This window comes from Seriola lalandi, unplaced genomic scaffold (assembly GCF_002814215.2).
Source record: "Seriola lalandi dorsalis isolate HSWRI2012SDOR001 ecotype SW California unplaced genomic scaffold, Sedor1 jcf7180002052117, whole genome shotgun sequence".
Classification (NCBI taxonomy): domain Eukaryota; kingdom Metazoa; phylum Chordata; class Actinopteri; order Carangiformes; family Carangidae; genus Seriola; species Seriola lalandi.
In genome coordinates this window covers 689,319-708,311 of record NW_019522670.1, presented here as the reverse complement: position 1 = coordinate 708,311, position 18,993 = coordinate 689,319, and the positions used below count along the sequence as shown (strand labels likewise).

The window sequence follows — 18,993 nt, the reverse complement described above, 5'->3', positions numbered from 1 at the left end:
TTAGTCAGGATGAAACGTTTCATATCATTAATCTTTTCTTTTTAGTAGGACAGAAAATTGGGACGTCATGAATTATTTCAGTAACTTTTCACAGCAGCACCTCTGGGGTCTAGTTAGCAGATTTAAGCCCCTCTTTTTGTGAGAAATGTAGTTAAAAGTGAGAGGAGAGTGACCTGTTGCGACGTGGTCATGGTGGTCTTCAGGGAGTCCAGCTCTGTCCGGCTGGACACCAGCTCCCTCTGCAGCTCCTGAAGCTGCTCCAGCTGTTCCCTCTCCTGAGAAAGACAAGTCAAAATCTCACTTTAGACAACTCATGTCAGCTCTGTGTGTAAACAAACAACAACAAGAAGATTTAAGAGAAATTACAGTCTAGAGTCGGGGCTGAGAAAGTCCTACAAACTTCAGCTGATTCAATTCAAGTTTACAGTTTTGTACAGGTTGAAAAAGGTATCCACAATTTCTCAAAAGCAAGTGTGTGTTGTTATATCTCAAACAACACACACTTGATTTAAGAAATGTAGCCAAATGACTGCACCGTGGGCCTCGTATTTTCCTCACCATCAGAGCTCTGTGCACATGCACCCCACAGTAGTAGCTTTTGAGTTTTTCACCACAGAACTGTTGGACCCACAGCAAATCATTTGGCTGCAAAACACTGGAGTGGAAGGCACGGGGCAAACAACATTTGTCTCGTCCTCACCTGTCTGCCTGCAGCCTCCTGGGCTGCTTTCACCTTCTCTTGCATCTCTCTCCTCACTGCTTCCACTTCATCCTGCGCCGCCCTGGCCACTGTCATCTGCCGGGTCACCTCTGCGTTCTACGACAGAGACACACACAGACAGACACACACACATACACACAAACACACACACAAAAGGTCATGGGACACAGATGCACAGAAAGAAACACACCACAAAATAATTGGGACAGAGACTGGGTCTTCAGCTCGGGGCAAATATAAAAGGACACTAAGACGACAGCACTTAATTTAACTTGGAGGTTTCAGGTTTTATAGTCGGGTAAAAGGACAAAGACGTTTTTTTAAACATGAAGAAGTGGGATCTGTCTGTCTCACCTTCCTCAACAGGTCTGCGTGACTCTGGACCAACTCTGTGTATTTCTCCTTCAGTTTGGTGTAGCGTTGCTCATTGGCCTGAGCTTTTCCTGGTAAGTCACATGAGGGCACAGAGACGCAATTATCAGCAGAGGAAGCAGCGACATCAGTGAAACAGAACATGAAATGACTTCAGCATCTGAGGAAACTGCAGGTAAACCATTGCTACAATAAAGCCCAAAGCCCCCTAAGCTATTCATTTCTCCTTCCTTTCGCTGCGACTCACTGTTTAAGAAATGATTGTGTTTTTAAATCCCTAACTTCCTGTTGTTCCTGGTGTATTTCAACACTTCTCGGTTGAGTCAGGATACAACGAGGAGCAAAAGAAATGAGGGGGCTAAAACATAAAACACTGCATGTTGAGAGTGATGCGGTGTCCAAAGATTTTCAAATAATGTCCCTGTTCTGTAAAAGCATCTATGGTTTGAACACACTCCTCTGTCAGATTGCATTCGTTGAATGATTTTAGTGTTGGTTGTTGCTCATTTAACTGGAAGACAGTTGGATTTTGACACAAAAAGGCAACAAATTGAAAACAGGAAAGGTTCATCAACTCCAAACTGCTCACTCTCTATCTCCGTCAGGCTCCGCTGCTCCTTTTCCGTGTCCTCCCTGACCCTCCTCAGGTCGTCCAGCTCGGCCTTCAGGAACTCGCACTCTCCCACAGCCTGCAGCCTCAGGTGGCTCTGCTCGGCGAGCTCCGCCTCCAGCTCATTGACACGCCCCCTCAACACCTGACACAACCGACCGCTCTGGTGACGGACGGAAAAGGAAGGAATGGAGTTAGAAAAGATTTTGTTATTTTTGTTTTGATTTATTTATGCTCTATGTGAGGTTTAAAAGATGCAACGGCAAGTAAAAAAGAAATAGGGGTTTTTCGATTCTTTACCTCCAGTCTGAAAGACTCAAGCTCTTCTTTGAGGGCCTGGATCTCCCTCGTCAACTGTTCAATCAGACGGTCTCTGACGGACACGGACAAAATATCTCTCATTGATCAAATAAATAAATACACACCTATCATGATTTTCGCCCCTTGGTCTTCACTAACTTTGCATCAGGTTTTACAGCTATGTGTTGCTGTCTTTAACATATACAACATAAATATAATCATATCTCACAAGGAAAACATGCAGATACATGAAATAAATATGGCGGACATATGGTCGTATGCACATGCATGTACATCATGTATTCCCACATATAATTACATCCTCCTGATATGTAGTATTCAGCGAGCTGCTTTGCAGGAACTCCAGTCATTTTAAAGTCCTGTATCTGCAGCCACACAGAAGTAATGTGACGAGTTTATTGAGGGGATGTTTGGTGTAACTTGGGTCCAGAGTTCAAGCGTAGGGAGATTTTAGTATTGGTACATCTGATACGCTTAGTTTTTGCTGGAAATGATTAGCATGCTGAGGAAGCAGGCACCGAGTGAGCAGTGTCTGATGACGACTCAGGTGTTTTTTTTTTTATGCAAATGTGACAATATGTATTCGCTTTATTTTGCTTCTTGGTGATCTCAAATCATTGTGACAGTTATAATCTTCATATACAAGACAAATCTTAATTTGATCTTGTGATGAGCCTTACTTGTCGTCCTTGCGCATGCCGTTCTGACTGTTGAAGTTGAACGGGTCTATTGCAGCTGAGGTGCCAAACAGGTCGTCGAACTTGGTCTCCAGAGCAGCCTATAGTTTAAAATAAGAATGTGAACAAATCAAATGAAATATGCATATAAAACTTACACTGGTAACATTTTATTGTTGGTTGAGCTTTAATCATTAACTAGCCTGGGTTATTATTTGGAGTTACTTTCCTAATAAGCGTAATTACGCAGTTATTCCGAAACATAAGGGGTTTTCAGACCAGAGGAACTTTTTATATAGAACAATTGGAGGACCCCCCCCCCCCCCATTTCATCGTGTCCACACTGCAGGAACTGGGAACGATCAAGGTTTTTGGAACCCCGTTTTGAGGGATTTTTTCAGCCCCTACTTGAGAGTAGGTACTCTCCCAGCACAACAGGAAATTTGAGTGACCTAATCGTATGATGATTGATCCAGACTGAAACATTTTGTTCACATGAAATAAAACATTACAATGAGCTAATGTTACAGTTAGTTACCCGTCTCGGGGGAGCTTCCCAGAGGGCAGTTCCTGTTAGGGAGTCCCCAGAACTGCTTGGTCCAAAATCACCCATAGTGATCACCTTATACAATCCACCATAGTTCCTCTGAGTTCAAAGTGTTGTCATTAGCTGAATATACCAGAGCTAGTTTGGATTTACATCTGAAAACAACATTCATTACCCATCAAAGCCAACTGGACATACAAAGTCTATGATCCAGGTGTTTTTCAGCTGTATTATGGATCCAAAATAAGATTAATTACCTCATTATCTCCCATTTAACAAGAAGACAACTATGTTTTGCATTTCAAGTTCACCTCAACAGCCAGCTATTTGAAAGTAAATATAATTAACACCATGACATGTCAGCATAAACATAAACCAGATGTTTAGAGTTGTTTTACCAAGAATCTAAAATATATGTGCTTTTATGGGGGAGTCTGTTAGTGAAGCAGGCTCTTTCCAGTTTTATCTCCTCCATTTTCCCTCTTTGCATCTATTCCCTGCTGAAACTCCCACAACCGAAACATCCTTTTTAAATTTTTGATCGCCGATTACATCAACCCATATTATTAGCTAAGGAGCCAGAGAGCTTCAAAACAGATGGATCTAAGACGGTACCATTCAGGGATACTTGTCTTGTGTAGTTACCGGCAGCGAGGGGACGTCTGTGTCCACCAGGTCGTCTGTCTCCACCATGTGCTCCGACTCTGGGGATGAGGACTCGGCGGGGATCACGACCACGGGGCTGATGTGCTCTGACAGAGCTGACGCACGTAGGAAGTTAGGAGGGTTCTGCAAGGATCAGAAAGCACACATTTAAGCAGTGTATTATTACCTCTGCCAAGGAGGTTTATGTTTTCACCAATGTCTGTTTATCTGTCATGGGAATTACGCAAAAAGTATTGAACCGATTTGCACCGAACTTGGTGGAGGGATCGGGCACGGCCCAGGGAAGAACCCATTAAATGTTGGAGCAGATCCAGATCATTTACTATGAATTATTTTTTTCTCTGAAGTCTAGTGTTTGTTTGACACTGGTCCTTGGCCTTTAAATGTTTTACTGTTCACGTGTCTGAGGCTTTTGCAGATTTTTGCAGCTAAAATTTATTTTTTTAAAAAGTCTTAAAATCAGTCTGAACAACAAAAAGCTTCATGTATTTTTCCTATTCAGATCTAAATTACATGAATATCTGTGCCTTCGTTCTACATGGGTTACAATACTCAATTCACCTGCAGCTTTGTAAAGGCCAAAAGTACATAAGCTGAGAGGTCGGTATGAAAAGAAAGACAAAATAAGATATTATAAGATGTGAATGGTGACAGAGACTAAAGGTCATCTGAGCTTCAATCAAGAATTGTTTTACAGTGTATAAACAACTAGTATACAAAGTAAAACTATCAAAGGGCAAAGAGCTCTTGTTTGGGAAATTAATTAAGATTGTTAAACGGAAACCTGAAACAACCATCCTGGGTCAACTCTGTGCTTAGGTGTGGTTAAATGGGGAAAAAGAATCAGTGAGGGCGGTTCTCACCTCAGGCAACTGTGGGATCTGAATCAGCCTCTTGAAATACTGCAAGTTACTGGAGCGATAGAACAGACTCTTTAACCTGAAACACAGAGAACGACGGATGAGGATGGACAGAAGAGAAAGAGCAACAGTGAGAGAATCAGAGTGAGAAGGGCAGACGGAGCTAAATGAATTCAACACAGTACTAAGAGCTCCGTCCTCTGGGTCACATTCAGTCAGAGAGTATAGTGAAGCTGTGACCAACTGGTTTTCTGCCTGTGTGTGTGTGTGTGTGTGTGTTTGTGTGTGTGTGTGTGTGTGTGTGTGTGTGTGACTGCGAGTGGACTTCATACTTTTTAAACTGTTCCTGGAAGCGGTCTCTGTGGCCCTGGAGAGTGTCTGCTGGAAGGCCTGCAAGTGCACACAAAACACAAACACGTCAGTGCTTGGACATGCAAAATGTTCAGATATATTATGGGATTTGTGCATGAATATATCAAAGCTGGCCAATGAAAGACTTTATATTTCCCAAACATCTGCTTTATTCAGTGGCTCTTTGAAAGGTGTCATGATTTTCTTGTACTTTGAGTTTTTTCTCGGGTACTAAAGGAATTCATGAATGGCCCAGACCTGTCATATGAGTCATGTAAAGATAGTAAGCCTTTTTCCACAGGAGCAAAACACTTAATACATAACTTAAAGGCTTCACACTTATATCATTGACAGCTGTACTAATATTTTCTACAGTACATTGCAGTACAATTTAAGCAGGAAAGGCCAAATCTTTGCTGGTTCCCGCTTCTTGAATATTATGTTTTGCCGCTTTTTGTTGAAGTTCTAGCTGCCAACTAATGTTTAAACTCTTAATCACACATGTTGATAGGCTAACTTTACTGTGACAACTGGACTGATGAAAAACCGGAGAGCAGAAAAAGTTCATAAACAGTGGGCCTGATGCATTGCTGTATTCTTATCCTAAATTAATTAATAATGAATTTTGTTTGTACCTATAATAATTTGGTTTGTGTGTAGAAAATAACAGAGAAACTACAGAAACGTGGAGATTGCCACAGATTCCCTGAAGTTGCTCATAGGGGCCACTTAAGAACAAATCTGTTTGTATGACTGGTCCTTGCTTGAAGCCCATTTATTAACTGAATGATTAAAATAAGTGGCATTTCCCTTTAGCCTTGAGTCACTCCTGCAACTCACCAAGACCGGAGTTAACAAGCTTTTCCAGTCAGAATAGAAATATTATAAAAAGTGCAGAATTCTTGTGTCCAGACCAAAAAGATTGAGCAACCTTTACTACGTACTATTTTTACTGAGCCTGTTTCTGAGCAGTTTGACCAACAGAGAGGAGTGTGTGTGTGTGTGTGTGTGTGTGTGTGTGTGTGTGTGTGTGTGTGTGAAACTCACAGGAGTGCAGCTTAAACAGCAGCTTAACGGTGTAGTCATACAGGTGGCTGCAGTCCAGGATGACTTGGATGAGGGGGGCCAGACGACACTGACCCGCTGCCGTCACAGACACTGACCGAGACATGTCAAGAGAGCTGAATACTGGGAGGGGGGAGGGGGAGAGAGAGAGACACACACACACACACGCAAGATCAATAGATGTATTCACAAGATCAATATATACAAACACACAGCAGGAGCCACCACACATTCACACGTACACACATCAGTGATTATTAATGCAAACACAGAGACACAGGCTCATCAATCATGAATCTTTCATGAATCAATCAAGTTGCGCTGCTGTGCTCTCGACTCATTTCACTGCGTCGGCAACTAAAATTAACTAGTCAAGTATTTGAAAGCAACACACAGCTCATGACTGCTTAAATGAAAAAAAAAAAAAAGTGGTTTAAAATGGAGCGGAGAGGAAGCAGCAACCTGAAACACTAACAGGATTGTCTGACTCCCTCTCTGCCTCCATCATTACACCCCTCTTTCATTTCCCCACTGCCCTGCTCACACCATCCCCAAAGCCAGACCCTGAGAGCCTCTGTGCACTGCAGAGGCGTGGTTTCCTGCACAGCTAGAAAACACACACACACACACACACACACAGACACACACACATAAGCAAACACAGACACGTCAACACGCACACAGACACCCTCAAGCTGGGTCTCTTTACCCTTAGATGACGTGATGCTTTTAAAATACACCAGACCAGGGGAGGAAGCTGACAAGCCCTTGAGACTTGGGTGTGATTTAACACAGACTTTAATGTGTGGTGGATTTTCTTTGGGCATAAAGTGGAATATTTGATCACAGAAAGCTCCAAACTCAAATATCAAGTCATAAGAGGGAAAGTTTCGTCTTGAACACTAATGCAGAGATAAGGTTTTGGCAGATATATCCATTTCTCTACAAAGAGGAGGAGGAGGAGAAGGAGGAGAAGGAGGAGGAGGAGATGATATCATCATCAGGACACAGAATGAAGGGCAATGATAAATAGAAACCAGAATGTAATTTCCCCCTGTTCATTTATGAACGGGAGCGTTCAACTTTTCCAGCATTTCGTCTGAGCTCCTGGTCACATCCTGGTCGTCTATTTTTAGCCTAGTCCATACTTTAAAGGATATTAACCTAGGATGACTCACCCAGACAACAACAAGGGCTACAGTAAGTACGTAACCACTTACAGACTTGCAGCAGACAGATGAGGTGGAGCTGTGAAGATACTGTTGATATCATCAGTCTACGTCTGTCTGAAAGTGTCTATTTCTGTCAGACTGCATCACTTCTGTCTGTCACTGTTTGAACTTGCGTGCATCTGTGTGTGTTTACATCATGGTCTGTCTCAGATAGGCACAGCTGGTAGCACAGAGTAACTTACCACCCAGGAAGAGGTTGAGCTCACACTCCAGGTAGTCAAACATCTCTACTGTCAACTGGAAACTAGAGGTGGGCGGACAGAGAGATTACACTTTTTAAAATGCCTTTAATAAGCGCGTGCGCACGCACGCACGCACGCACGCACGCACGCACGCACGCACACACACACACACACACACACACACACAGAATTGCCTTCCTGAGTAATGATCGAATCATGTTCAAAAGGAAAACACCCAGAATAACGCACACCAATTATCTTATTCTCTCTTTTCTCAATTGTTTGCCTTTTTGTGACGTATAGATACTTTTACTTCTTCAATCCTCTGAAAATCTGAAAAGCTGAAGAATCCTCAAAGATCTGCAAAGCTTTTGTGCGATTTAATTTTAACAGACTTGATTTGAAGTTGGCACTTTTCTACGCCTGGTTGTGTGTGTGTCCTCAAAATAAGAAACTCTTAAAACACCCAGGCCATAACCTCTGATGAAAGATCATGGTTGGCACGGTTTTGTTAGAGCAGGTACTTTGTTCAGCATTTGTACAAAAAAAGAACAAACGACGGATAAGAAAAGGTCAAACCCACTGACGTCTCGTGTTTTCATTTGATCATCGTGATAAACTGAATTAGATTCGACTAGATGTTTTGTCTCTGCCTTTTGATTTCCTGAAAGTGCGAAGAACAACCCCTTAATCTATTAGAATGATTAAAACCCTAAAATGTGTCCATAATTTAAAACATTTAAACTGAGTGTGTTGTTTGTTACAACACCTTTAAGCCGTTCTAAGCTTCATTTGGTTTATTCATGTATGAGTAGAAGCTCATATCACACGTTTGCCCCCACAGTTGAGAATTAACACTGAAACTCATTAACAGGGGGATCCTGCCGACAGCGGTCCAGCTCAACAATGACGACAATAACAGCATCCGAAGCTGCGGCACGGCACACTCACAAGTTGTTCACGTCGTTCTCTCCCGCCTCGTCGAGCTGTCTGTTTGACATCTGCAGGTTGCCGGGGAAACGAGGGTTCTGAAAGAGACGACAACAGGACGAAGCTTTAAACTCAAATCACACACAGTTCAGCTGTCCAGCTAGTCGCTTACTTTGTCTGCCGTTTGGTGCTGAGCAGTTTAAAACGGCAGTGCATCATTTAGAGTTTCACTTTTTGCTGAAACTGAACCATGAGATTGATGAGAGCGAAGTGAAACAGCAACGCTGCAACCCCAAAAACCAAAACGGAGTTGGGTGATAATCATCTGTGTTCGACTGCGATGTGATCTGATGTAAATACAAAAACACTGATTGGAGCAGCTTTAAGTAACGGATGTGAATGTTTCTTCCACCACCAGATGTTTGGTTTATGAGATGAAACAATTTGAATCCCTCAGGTTAATGCATTGTTTGGACCTTGCCTGCTCTCAAACTTTGTTCCCTGTTGACTACCGTACGTTCTCACTTTGCTGGATTTACATAAAGCTGGAGCACTGAAGGTTAACTTGCCAATTACACTTTTTGAAGGAATGCCATTTATTCAAATGAGGACACCAGAGACACACAAAAAAATTTAAAAAAATAGACAATGCAGTTTTCTCTGTGTGGAATATTTTACACATAAACTGAGTTTGTTTAGGATATTATGCAAATGGAGATTATTTTTCAAGTAATTCTTGGTAGTTTGCCAGCTCTTTGCAGGTTAAAAGCTAATATGAGACTGTTTACAGGAGCTGATTGTTGATTTATTGACCTTTATCGAGTGCGTGACGAGAGAATTTGTATTATTTCTGCCTCTGTGAGCTCCGGAGTCATTTTAGATAATGCGTGAAGCTTACAGATCAATGCATACGTATACATCACAATAAATATAGCCCAGTAGAGACGTGAAATAAAACTACATCACATGGTTTATAAGCCAGTGTCATATTACACCTTCACGAGTTGAGTCTTGCCAAACAGCCCCCTCACCCCCGCCCCCTTCCAGAGAGCAGCAACTAACCACATCTGCCTGTGATAGCATCAACACTGACTTTTGGTCCCTGCACCAGTCTGCTCAGCTGTCTCATAAAAAGGCAACATTACAGATTCTTAAGAGGCCATTAGTGTAAAAGCCAGAATTTTCTATGAAGTCCCCCCCCCCCCCGCAGAGACATGCTGGCACTAAAAGGAGAGTCTGAGACAAAGATAATGAGTGATGAGGGAGACTGGCACTGGGTTTTTATAGGCCAGGCCAACTCACTTTGATGTGAAACTCCATTTTGGTGATGAGCAGTTTGAGGTAGATGCTGCACAGCTTCCCATAGCCTTCGCTCAGGTGACCCTGGGGAAGAGAGAAGACGGGGAACAAAGAGACATTAAGAGAGAGGAGGAGAGACATGATCAAAGGTAGAACATTCACTCTCCTTTTCTTGGAAGACTTGAAGGGTTCGCTGGTTAAAGAGCGACAGGGGAAGCAAATCATTTGGTATTTTGAGGAAAATTCGTTGTGGCACTTTGGCTGAAAGCAGCATACAATAAACACTTTCATACTGTGGGGCTAAACTACACCACAGCAGCCAAGATACTCTCTCTTCTTACTGCACCGCCCACAGAGACTTGACTGCAAAAACACTGGTGGAGTATGGAGCAGATACAGTCCACCTCGGTCCGTGTGAACATGCCCCTGTTCTGAGAGGACGGGCAAAGTTGAACAGCCCCAACTATTTGGCCAATTGCCTCTCACTTCCTTTTTCCTCGAGCTTGGGTGTGCTGGGGTGGTGATGACTCAACAGGAAAAAGAGGCCACAACCTCCGTCACAGGGACCAAACTTCCTGTATCCTCCTGTGACATCAGCAAAAGCTGATGACTTAAAGGGACTACAACAAGGAAAATCTAGGCTTCCACCCAAGTCAGTGTTACTAAAGACATAACTAAGGGGTGACTGTTCAGATTTCGCGGCTTGCTGGAGTGCAGTCCATACAAGTTTACACAGCAAACCTGTGAATCAATACTGCGACGAGACTTGTTCTCACTTAGATCAATGCGAACATTGTCACCAATAAGACTTTTCATCTTTACACAATGCATTTCTCCAATAATGTTTTTCTCTTCTGGCACCCAGAAAAAGCTAAATAGGCGAGAGCAGAGAGTTCACCTCGATGACATAATATCGCTGTCTGTCAGCCTGAACATGAAGCTGGCAGACGAGGTGTTGTGAGCTCTGACGCTCACATTCGGTGTGTTTTTACACGGCTTTGTCTGTCACTGGCCACTATGTCTGTCACTCCACTCTGACAGCAGCAGGCTATCATGTTGTGATGGCCATGACATAGAGGACAGTTGGAGGCTGCACTCTTATGTTTCTCAACAAAATATAAGCTTCTTTAATGCAAAAGTCTACTGATTTTTTATTTTTTTTTAAAATGGCAAATGAACAAATGCACTTCTGGCCGCACTCGAATCCTGACGTCAGAAAAGCCCACTCAGACAGGCCTAGGGAGAAGAGGTTAACAAAATAGTCCCCCTCCTCTCTTGTGATATGAGTTTTGGTTCCTGATGGCAAATTACAGGAGCTGCTTCTATGTAGCTCTGATTTAATTATTAACCCAGTTTCAAACTACTTTAATATCTCTTTCTGAATGTTGATTCAGCTTTTAATAAAAAAATAAAAAAATAAAAATACACATGGCTTACTATAAATCAGTTTCACTTGAAATCACTCACCAGTACAGGTAATATTAGAATCACCCCACTTGATTAAATGTTTCATGTTTCAGTCTGTTATTCAACTGCTTTTAGTTTTTTGTTTTTAAAATCAAGATACAGAGTCACCAGCAGAGATGGCACAAGGTCATATTCCTCATTCTCATATCACCGCACACTGTGATGTGACTACATTCATATAATAATCTCTGTGTCCTTACCCACATCCTGCTCATATCAGTTAAATCAGCCTTGTTCCTCATGGAGTCCTTTATCACCTGGAGGGACGACAGCAGAAACAGAAGGAAGAGGAAGGAGACCAAGCAGGGGAAAAGAAATCAGTACAACACAAAGATCTGATTAAGTATAATTAACTAGAAGTGTGACAGAGTTGCGTGGATGACTGTGCAGACGCATCGTACTAAACAGAGACAAAGCTACAGTCGAAACAGATATGAAGCCAGGGTCTGTTTTGTGACGCGCGAGTGGAAATGGTTATGCCGTCATTACTTACGTTCGGATGTCCGTCTCGCAGCAGCTTGTGGAAGACGTGGCAGAACTTCCAGCAGAGCACCGCATTGCTGGAGAGAGGGAGCCGGTTGACCGCTGCCCAGAAAGTGTGGGCGCCTTTCTCATGATGGGTCCCCAAGATGCAGGGTGACAAGGGCAGTCAAGGATCACAGGGGTTAACGTGCATGTCTGGACGTCTATTCTTATGCCACTCTTCATGAAACGTTGACTGCTCATAAAATGCTTTTGGTTATTCAAAGTAAAGACAAAAACACAAATAAGCAGCTGATTATGTGCAGGAGTCTAAGTAAGTAAAAAAAAAAAAAAAAAAAAGGTACACCAAAAATATGGTTAAACTACAGCTTGTTTGTAGAGCAGATGCTAATTTTAAATTTCATCTTTTTTAATAAGCAAAAGATAAATACATAAATAATTCCACAGACCTCTTTTTTGTTAAAAAAAAAAACTAAAATAATGAAGCCAATATATAGTGGATTAACGTTTCCCTCTCCTTGGGATTTTAGACTACTGCTCTGTGCTTTTGAGAGAGAGTGTGAAACACAAATGGGAGAAAACTCTGCAGCCTCCAAACAGCGCTCCTCTCTGTCTGTTCCACACATGACTAAATTAGCTCTGCGGCAGGGCCACGTGTAGATGATGGGGTTACACTCAGTTTGTTGTTTTGATCTTGCACGAACATAACCCTGCAGCCACAGAGGAGAGCGTCTACACACAGACACAGATACACACAGACAATATGAGGATATTCCTGGCATGCTTCTCTTTGACAGCGACCTCCTGTGTGTTGATGGCCTTATTGATGCTGACAGCCTGTGAAGAGCAGGAAAGGAAGGGCAGAGGAGAGAAACAGAGAACACAGATCAGCCCACAGCTTTTTTTTTCTCACTGCTTACAGAAAAAAACATTTTAAAAAAACCTTCAAGTGTCAAGTGTTCCATTTAAAACCTGACACCCTCCCACCTTTCAGAAAGTTGCTTTCTCCTTTTATAACCACCTGGGGAACGGGAAGCAGCAAAGTTTTCTAATAAAGGGCGACTGACCCATTTTCTTCAGAGTTGGTATTCAAGGCAGCAGCTGAGAGGCCCGAGCTCCTCTCTGCTTTTTAGGAGCTCGGCAGCCTCAGAGGCAAACAGCTGCCTCAGCAAATGACACACATGCTATTACATGGACATGTCTCACCTGCACAATTAACTCATCACTTCAAATGAGACGGATGCAGGAGAGGAAAAAACATGTAACATTCGTGTTAGTGGGCAAGGTGTCAAGGTGTAGAGCACGTGCTCTCTCTCCTCTAACGCTCAACGTGGAGAAAACTGTTTATTTCCTGGCTGAATCATAGGAACTGTAATTGCAAAATGTACGGTAGTATACAGAACGAGGGCAAAATGAGACTAAATCAGAGAGCACTTGCTCGCGTGTGGATTACCAGTGGAGTATCTGTCTGTGCTGTGAAAACTACTGAGGAATTTTAGCCAGGCTAAAAACAAACCGCCTCCGACTTCAACTCAAATATCAAGTATGAAGAACATCATTGAACGCATATTACAGAGACACTACAGAGCTGTCATGGCTTTTTGATTACACACAGCTGACAGCTAACGTGACAGTCAGGGAGCTGTTGTGGTGGTAGTGTTCGCCATTACCAGGCTGAAATGTAACCACTGGTAGTTTTAATGGAAGTATGGAAGTATTAGCTGCTAGAGTTGGCAGCGTCGACAGCGACTTCAGTAAGCTTTCAGTAAGCAATGCTGACAGTTGTTGTACAACACAGTCTTTCTTTTTTTGGTGAAGTTCATTACACAGAGAGAAAATGCTATCTCAAGGAGAGCGGTGTGGTATATCGTGGGATGGGAGTCTATGGGGATTGACTCGCTTTTGGAGCCAGCCTCCAGCGGCCAGTCGAAGAAGTGCAGTTTTTTTGGTTCTTCAGTGTTGGCTTCATTTTTCAGACTCTGAGGTCGCCTCTTGGACCAAACTGATGCTGACTCAAGCAACATCACTTGAGGCAAATTTATCAAAACCAAACGTAGTGTCTTCTAGAGCCACGACAGACGTTACATTTTCTTTTCTCACATATTCATTAGCCTACTTCTCCAGACCTGTGAACAGACTTTAACGTGTAAAATCAGTGAAGACCTTGTACTTGTTCCTGCTCTGATGCTTTTTCTTTAATTCCCATCAAGGTTATGCAGCCAAACAGGAAAGTGCTAGGATTAAAGAAATATGAAAAGGAGCCTGAAATATGTTCCTGCTATAAGTTCCAAGCCTGCATTGTTTGAGAGTTTAAGCCGTTTCAGATGGTTTTCAAAACAAGGTGTTCTGGAGCAGCATCTGGCTGACATATCACATCACACGAGAGGAAAATCAAAACAAGATTATCATTCTTCTCAACCCCTCAACTCTGAACCTGGGCCTGAAAAGCCAAGGTTAAAAAGAAAAAAAAAAAAAAAAAAAAAAAAAAAAAGCAAAGCTAAAGTCAAAACATGCATTTTGTCACAGTCGTTTGCATGGTGTCATGAACTGTGACTATGGTGGCCGGGGTCAGAAGAGGACGGGAGGCCTGTTTCATAATCTCACTTCCCACAGATGTCCTGAGTCTGCTCCTCCTCTTCCAGTATGTGAGCTGTCAGGACTGGAAGTTCACCATGAGGAATCATTGGAGGAGGAAGAGGAGGAGGAGTGGGCCACGAGGACGGGGGCTGGAGAAGGAAGTAGGCAGGATAGAAGGAGAGAAGCGAGGAGGAACAGTTTGGGAGCACTTGTCCATATCAGTGTCACTAGGACGAGACAAAACCAACGCAGTCTCCTAAAATGATTAGTAAAAACAACATCTGCAGCCTTCTGTATCTTTACAGCAAATAAAACAAATATGCTACCAAGTGTCACAGACTGTTTTGAATCTACAATGTCTGTAGAATGTCTTATGAATAACTATAATCCCTTCAAACAGACAGCTCAAAACAAAGGTGGGATAAGAGAAAAACAATCTGGTTCAAAATTCAGATCATGTCTTCTCTAAACAACACTAGACAACAGACTGCATCCTCCACACACCAGCACTGTGCGACCTGCGTGACATTTCCTCACCAGTTCGAGCAAGTCATCAGACACGAGTTTTGTCTTTACAAAAATCTAATTTAGGGGTGAAATTCAGATTAAGTCACAAGAGCAATTCACTAAAGTTCAGGCAGTGTGAGGACAGGAGAAGGAAGTGCAGGAGGAATGCAGCGCTGGCTGCTGTTTCAACATCCCCGAGTCTAAATTCCACATCGTCCACCCATCTGTGTTCAAATATGTAATCCTGCCAGTGATGAGGAGGCACCACAGCGTGTTGTAATGACGATGGCTGACAGTGCCTCCACGCCTGTCATTAAACATGCACGATGTTGACTAAACATGAGCACCGGAGCTACAAGTCCAACACCTGTCCTGTTGCATCAGCAGCACAACCTGAGCCAAGACTTTGGCTGTGTGTGTGTGTGTGTGCGCATGTGTGTGTGTGTGTGTGTGTGTCAGTACTGTAAAGGTCAACACACAGCGGGTCTTACACTGTCCAGTCCAGGCGAACTGAAATAAGTCAAACCTACACTCTGTGACCTCTGATCGAGACCACAATGGAAAGGTCACAGAGTTAAATTTGAGCAGCTGCTTTGTAAGAGGTTACACTTCCTGTTTACAAATAAACTTGGCTTGGGCTTGTCAATAGAAATCACAAACAAGTGGATTGTTTATTGGCACAGTTCTGATAAAATGTCAACAACACAGGAGCAAAATTCCTGTCGGGCCTCAGTTTTGAATTGATTGGCAAAACACAGTTCACTTGCACAGCTTAATAGTGGACAAATCAATATTATCCATAAGCTAATGCTGTCAGGATTGTATTCCTGATTGCCTGTCTGTACAATAAACAGAAGTTCCTTTCACTTTATTCCAGATGACCAGGTGAACAGCTGTGGTAAAAGAGATGGTCACTTTGCTTTGTGTATTGATTGATAAATGCATTTGCATTTGTTTTACATAATGCACCTTCAAGGCGTTGGACACTGTCATTAACCCGCTTATATTTCAACCTTCTTCTTCGTGTCATATTTTGTGTTTTTAGATCGTGATTATCAGTATGAATGGACTGTTTTTGTTTGCTCAAACCGCAGCCTTGAATGAAAAATGAAATATTTTGAATTAAACTTAACTGAATTTATGGCTTAACTCAAGGTCTCCGAGATGTGGTTAAAAAGCTCAGAAAAAAGTCAGAAAGCAGAACTTGAGTTAGAGTTATTTTGTTATACCAGTGCTTCCAAAATCAGGAGTGAACTATCGCAGTCAAAATTTAACAGTGTTTTGATCTTGGTTTATTTGGCTATGTCAAGCATTCACAGAATGAAAAACTAAAGACGCACGTTTGAGAATGGACCGCTCTACAATGTGATGGTGTAGATGACTACATTAAGCATGATGCACTTATTTACATTTAATTGGCTTTGTTCACACCTCTCAAAATCAACCATTCACGTCATGAGCCTAAATGCAGTGCTCAAAATGTGTGTGTGAATGCAATCTATGCAACATACGAGTTTAATTTCCGCCTCTAGCATGTAAAGCTAGTCAGTACAAGGGATGTGCTTTTTAACTAAATAAATACTTGTCCCCCCAAGCAAAGAGAGTTTATCAGAACGGTTGTGTTCCCAAACCAAATTCAGTAAACATTTTGTTTACACTCTGGCCACATCTGCGTTGCATTAGCAAAGAGGGAAGTGACTTTTGTGTCATTTCCTGTCACAGCCCTAGTTGTTAATTTGCCAAAACCACAAATGATGACACTGTCTTATGTTGTCATAAGTACAAAGGTCACTGGAGTTTTAAAAAACAACGACTAGCCTTAAACTGATAGGTTGGTGTGAGACGTTAATATCGCATCTAGAGCGCATGAAGATCAATTTCCTCACTTTGAATTTTTCAGGGTTGTGCGGAATCATTTTACTTCCCCTTTTTTCCTCTCTGTCACTCACAAAAATGAAGGGATGATTGAGAAAGTCCCAGTGCAACTGGTTCCCACATGAGGATGACCCAATTAGCCCACAGTGAGACTTTGTACTTTGTGTTTGGGTTGAATGAGAATGCCAGCTGCCTGGGACTCCTGGCAATGGCTTGAGGCGGCTTGCTGGCATCAATACATCAATGGCCTGTTAGCTCCTCGTGGTGTGGCCACGCACACCAGCTGACAAAGTGAAACCATGAGAAATTAAATCAGAGGTAAGAAGTGAGTGATTATAAGGATAAAGAGGAAAAATAAGACCAGAGGCACTCTTCCTTAGATTTCATACTGTGGACAGAAACATACGTCACTGCGTCCACAGGGGGCTAACCTCAACTCCCATCCTCTGCGCTTTCTCCCTCACGCTTTCCTTTCACCCTTAAATCATTTTAAACACTATACCCAGCCATCATAATGAGAATTCAATCAATTACATCCCTGCTGAATACAAAACTCCTCTTTGCATCTTGTTATCTAAAGAAACATCTTTTTTTTTTCCCCCACAGCTTTGCTTTCAAACAAAGTGTTATTGATACAGTGTTGAAAGCATGTTAAGTTGGGCCTGGCAAGCCCCAATCGGCTGTTCTGTAGAAAGCTGGGCATTGATATGCTGATCGTAGCCTGGCTGTGTCCACTGAAGGGCCAGTGCAGAGCGCAGAGAGAGAGAGACAGGAAGCATCTTCTGCCTGCTAAATGAAACAGCCTTCTCTCGACACACTTCCTCATCCTCCGCCTCCATTCTCACTGACTCCTCTGAGCGTTTTTTACGAAAGCATGTTATTAATGCACACTTTGGCAATTTGATTTCCATGTTAGACCTAGAGATATGTCATCGCATCACTGTCACTTTGTGTTGGTAGGAGAGAAAAGACAACGCTCTTGAATATTTCTGTCTCTGCTGTGGCACATTTTAAATCATCATTAATGATGGGACAAACCCGCAGCCCGTTCAATCATGACAAAATGACTGTGGAAAGCCACGCCAGAGCCAAATGAGAGGGGGCAGAGTAAATTCGGAAACACTTGTTCTCCCTGGATTTAAATTCTCATGGTTGTAGAGGCGGAGGAGGTATCCTTATGTGACCATGACGATTTATTATGGGAGTGGAGTGATTAATCTTAGTTGCAGTACTATGATTATCTGACCCTCGTCATTTAGGTCTAGGAGGAGGAGGAGGAGGGCACATGATAAACTGAGCCGTCCTTTTACCATCACACATTTATCAAATCATCATTTCTTCCTGGCTCTTGTTTTAATCATCTTATTGAAAAAGAAAGACATCGTTGGTCTCAATAACTTCATCAGGGTGACGGGTGTTATGGGAATATGAGCGTTATGTCGCAGAATAGATGGAGTTCAATAATATTCGTATTTAACGTACAGGCTGAAGGTTTTCCCTGTTTGTACTTGTAGAGAGCTGACATGATTATTCCATTAATCCATTAATTAGCTAATTGAAAGGAAATTAAAGAGGAATTATTTTGGTAATCAATTATTCATTTCAAACAAAAACATTTTCTGGTTTCAGCTTCCCAGATGTGAGTATATGCTGCTTTTCTCTGATTTAGAGCCTGGCATGTGTATCCAATGCCCCACATTATATCATTACAAAGCAATATTCAATATTTGCTGTTTTTGTCCTTCTTGCACCTTTGGCCAGGACACTGGATGTGACGCGTGTGTGTGACGGCTGCGGAATGCCTTGGTTTTCATTTTGGCGCACACGTCAACCAAGACGTTCCACAGCTGCGACACACACGCGACGCTTCCAGCGTGTTCCTGGCATTAGGATTGTGAACTGCGCAGTTAATTGTACTTCAAAGTCGTATCTGACTCCATCAGTCAATAAATAATCCCATTTCCAAAAAATACTTTGTCTTAAGATTTTAGTATAAATGAATGTTGGTTCAGATGCCACATAATGGAGATGGGTGGCTACACTGCTGCTGCTGAGGCTTGTCCGGCTACTGTGCTGTACAGTCGGAAAGTGAACAGCAAGAGGACGGAGGGAGGATTGAAAACAGGAAAGATGGCTGTTTGTGAATCCATTGGCACTGTAATGCTGAGGTGCAGTAGTGGAGGCATGGTCATTGTGGCTGACCCACTGGGGGTGGAGGTAGTGGTAGGGGTGGTGTTAGTGGGGGGGTGGG

General features: G+C 42.6%; 1 protein-coding gene across 3 annotated transcripts in view; it reads right to left on the bottom strand.

Moving 5' to 3' along the window:
- Positions 1 to 18,993, bottom strand: part of hip1 (huntingtin interacting protein 1) — a 44,912-nt gene that overhangs the window by 12,632 nt on the left and 13,287 nt on the right. For all 3 annotated transcript variants that reach the window (XM_023399701.2, XM_087172176.1, XM_087172175.1), the window contains exons 2-17: positions 12,557 to 12,620; positions 11,794 to 11,936; positions 11,501 to 11,557; positions 9,837 to 9,917; positions 8,556 to 8,632; positions 7,605 to 7,666; positions 6,173 to 6,313; positions 5,107 to 5,164; positions 4,778 to 4,853; positions 3,894 to 4,037; positions 2,705 to 2,802; positions 2,004 to 2,076; positions 1,683 to 1,866; positions 1,076 to 1,164; positions 701 to 817; positions 174 to 275 (exon numbers count right to left, since the gene is read on the bottom strand). In XM_023399701.2, coding sequence (XP_023255469.1) covers positions 174 to 275; positions 701 to 817; positions 1,076 to 1,164; positions 1,683 to 1,866; positions 2,004 to 2,076; positions 2,705 to 2,802; positions 3,894 to 4,037; positions 4,778 to 4,853; positions 5,107 to 5,164; positions 6,173 to 6,313; positions 7,605 to 7,666; positions 8,556 to 8,632; positions 9,837 to 9,917; positions 11,501 to 11,557; positions 11,794 to 11,936; positions 12,557 to 12,620 — 1,566 coding nt within the window. The remainder of the gene's footprint in view (positions 1 to 173; positions 276 to 700; positions 818 to 1,075; positions 1,165 to 1,682; positions 1,867 to 2,003; positions 2,077 to 2,704; positions 2,803 to 3,893; positions 4,038 to 4,777; positions 4,854 to 5,106; positions 5,165 to 6,172; positions 6,314 to 7,604; positions 7,667 to 8,555; positions 8,633 to 9,836; positions 9,918 to 11,500; positions 11,558 to 11,793; positions 11,937 to 12,556; positions 12,621 to 18,993) is intronic.